Below are 3,051 nucleotides of genomic sequence, written 5' to 3'. Positions count from 1 at the left end.
GAACAACTGGTCTTCCTATTAAAGACTGAGGTGAAGGAGGAAGGTTCTTCCCACAATTTTTACAATCTAGGTATAAAGGTATAAGACAAAGGAAAACAAGGAAAGGTTATTTAAGAACATAAGGCTGTAAACTGTGTGTGTGTGTCCCAACTCCCTTCCACTGCAGAAGCCATACCTAATGATGCACTGATTCATGATATAGCCCCTTCAGAATTGTTAAGGCTGGGACACACAAGAAATCATTTAACCCATCACCACATGTCATCATGTATACCTAGACATGGCATTTTAAAACCTGCTAGCATCAGCTGACATCATCACTAGAAGATGTAGCTGTTTCAAGTATTACAATTGCTGTTGGTGCGTGCAGCATCTGTCAGCTCTGTATTGGATCATCTGATGTGCACCAGGATCATACAATGCTTTTTTTTTTTTTTTTTTTTTTTAAATGCTCTTTCAGCACTCCAGCCCTTGTAAACTAGGTAGGCAATGGAGCAAAAATTAGTGATTTTTTTTTTTAAATTCTCCTACAGTACAGCCTACTTACTTAGGCCAGAGTCCCAATTAGTTCCATGATATACACCGCCATACTTGGACCCCAGCTTCAAAATCTTTACAGTTATGCATAAGTGGCAGCCTAAGAATTCAGAAATTTAGTTTCATGGGGCCCTCTTCACGGCTGCTTTCAGGAAAAAGGGTCTACAGAAGAGGGATTTAACAATCCATCCCAATGACAACACAGTTGCTACTCTAGTTATTAGGCTGAAGTAGCCTTCATGGAGACACTGGCAATCAAGGATGGTGCACAAAGCACTAAAACTCCCTTGCATCCTATGAAGCAAGTCTCTGAAGTTCCTGGCAGGTAGGTAGCTGTGTAGTTCCACCAAACGCAAAGGTAAATTTGCAAACACTTAAGTGCTTATTAAGCTCACCTACTGGCTATAAAGATGCTCTGGCTTTCTTCTGTCAGTCTAAAGTAAAGCTTTCTTACAGAAGAAAACACCATCTGCAAACATACAAAACAAAAAAATGACAGCATGCCCTGACATCTGAGAGTTACGTTACTCACAGATACCACCATAAAAAAAAAAACACAACAACAACAAAAACAAAACAAAAAACAACACAACACACCACAGCAACAACAGCAAACAACCCAAACATCATAAGCCTTACATAACAAGTGTAAGAGCTTTTCCAACAACAAATTTTATTTATATTCTTGGCACATCAATTTACGATCTTGGTCTCTCCTTCTTGCCCTTGTATAAGGCCAACAGAGAAACATTAGCTACTTTGACAACCTTGAAGCGAACTCCAGGAATGTCACCAACAGCATGACCCTTCCGACCAAAACCAGCAACCAGAACTTCATCATTTTCCTAGAATGAAAGACAGTGCAAATACAGAGCTATAAACATTAAACCTGTACATACTTCTAAATTAATTTACATTACATTTGAGCCACATCACAGACTTTCTAAGGAAAGGGTGGAAAGACAGTAAATGCTGAAGTCTATTGATAGGTATACATGAATTATGGATTATCCCCTTCAGCATTTTGAAGAAGGGAAACATACACTGAGGTGTCATTTAGCTTGCAGGAGTACTGCTGAGGACCAGCTTACCTTAGCAAGTGAAAAGTACAAAACCACCTCTGGCATTTCTCATCTGCTTCTGCCGATACAGCATTAAGATATACACAGTTCAGAATGCCATGAACCCTTGTCTAGCCATCACCTGATTCTGTCAGTTATGTGTTTCTTTACTTTCATACACAGCTTTCTATAGGTTGTTTCTTGAAAATTATTCACCTCAATGAAGTTCAGGCAACCATCATTGGGAACAAAAGCTGTTATTTTTTTGCCATTCTTGATCAGCTGGACTCTGACACATTTCCTGATGGCAGAGTTAGGCTGCTTAGCTTCTACTCCACTAAAACAGAAGTGCATGAAAACATATTAGCAAAAATCTCTTTGATAAATTAGCAGATATTCATTACAATACCACGAATCACTATGTTATTCTGTACTAACCATGTTGCATGCATATTTCAAAAGCAAGAACTATTAGTGATCTACTTAGAGCTATGCAATATCCAAAGACTTAATTAGTTCCTAAACAGAGTAAAAATTGAAAGCAAGTCTTCTACAAATACTAACTCAGTAATTAAAAATTTGGAAAAGAAAAAGAAACACCTTTGAGTCCTGAGAGTATCCTAACAAAAGTTGTAAGTTACTAACAAAAAGCCAGAACACAAGTAGATGGAATCTTTCATACGTGCTGACTGCATCAAACAAAGCACACACACTGGAACACACACTGGAACACACGCACACACACACCCCCCCAACTAAACTTACACGTTAAGTAAAATTCTTCTTCTTCTAAAGGTTTTTAAATTGTGTATAACCAACACCGAGTATACGAGAACAAATACCTTTCAGCATTGAAAATAGCTTGGGTTTTTTAGGTGACAAACTAGTACATAGAAGCTACAAAATAATAAAAATTTGTCATAATTCAGGTAGAAAAACGCTAACATATTTAGAAAAAACTATTTAGAGGTGTTTTTTCTTCAAAGTCATGTATGGGATCTTTCAAAGGTCCCAAATTACCCGGAATTTTCCCGATGACTCCAAGGACTACAACCCAGAATAACCTACACTGTACATTAGGTGGCTGTGGGTCAGACACCAGGTGCTTGCGCCACGACTTAGCTCACTGCTGAGAACGCGCTCTCGCAGACCCCTAACCCGGCACAAGCACAAGCTGTCCCCATCCCACAGCAAACTACCCCCAGCGCCCGCGAGACCGTAAAGGCGCACTCCGGGGAGTTTTACCCACACTTTTTCCAGAACAATTCCCTTGGCGTGAGAAGCGCCGCCGAAGGGGTTGGCCTTCAGCGCAGTGCCCAAGTGGGCCTTCTTATACTGTTTGTCGTGCCACTTCTGATCGCGGCGGTGGCTGCGGAGTTTCCGAGCGGTACGGAGCCCACGGCACTTCCCTAGAAAACACCGTCGGAGAGAGCTGGAGGTCACCGAGCAGCTC

The 3,051-nt window shown here is 40.7% G+C and overlaps 1 protein-coding gene across 1 annotated transcript; it reads right to left on the bottom strand.

Annotated features, from left to right (window-relative positions):
• Window positions 1–1,235: 1,235 nt before the first annotated feature.
• Window positions 1,236–3,007, bottom strand: LOC104613756 (40S ribosomal protein S23; the record flags this gene model as incomplete). The annotated part of the gene is made up of 3 exons (XM_010281680.1): window positions 1,236–1,382; window positions 1,815–1,935; window positions 2,848–3,007. Coding segments are annotated over 3 exons (428 nt in total), but the record flags the coding sequence as incomplete, so codon positions are not given.
• Between the last annotated feature and the right edge of the window lie 44 nt (window positions 3,008–3,051).

Source organism: Phaethon lepturus, unplaced genomic scaffold, assembly GCF_000687285.1.
Source record: "Phaethon lepturus isolate BGI_N335 unplaced genomic scaffold, ASM68728v1 scaffold40072, whole genome shotgun sequence".
Lineage (NCBI taxonomy): Eukaryota > Metazoa > Chordata > Aves > Phaethontiformes > Phaethontidae > Phaethon > Phaethon lepturus.
The sequence above is the reverse complement of the archived record's forward strand: the minus strand, read 5'-3'. Positions and strand labels throughout refer to the sequence as shown.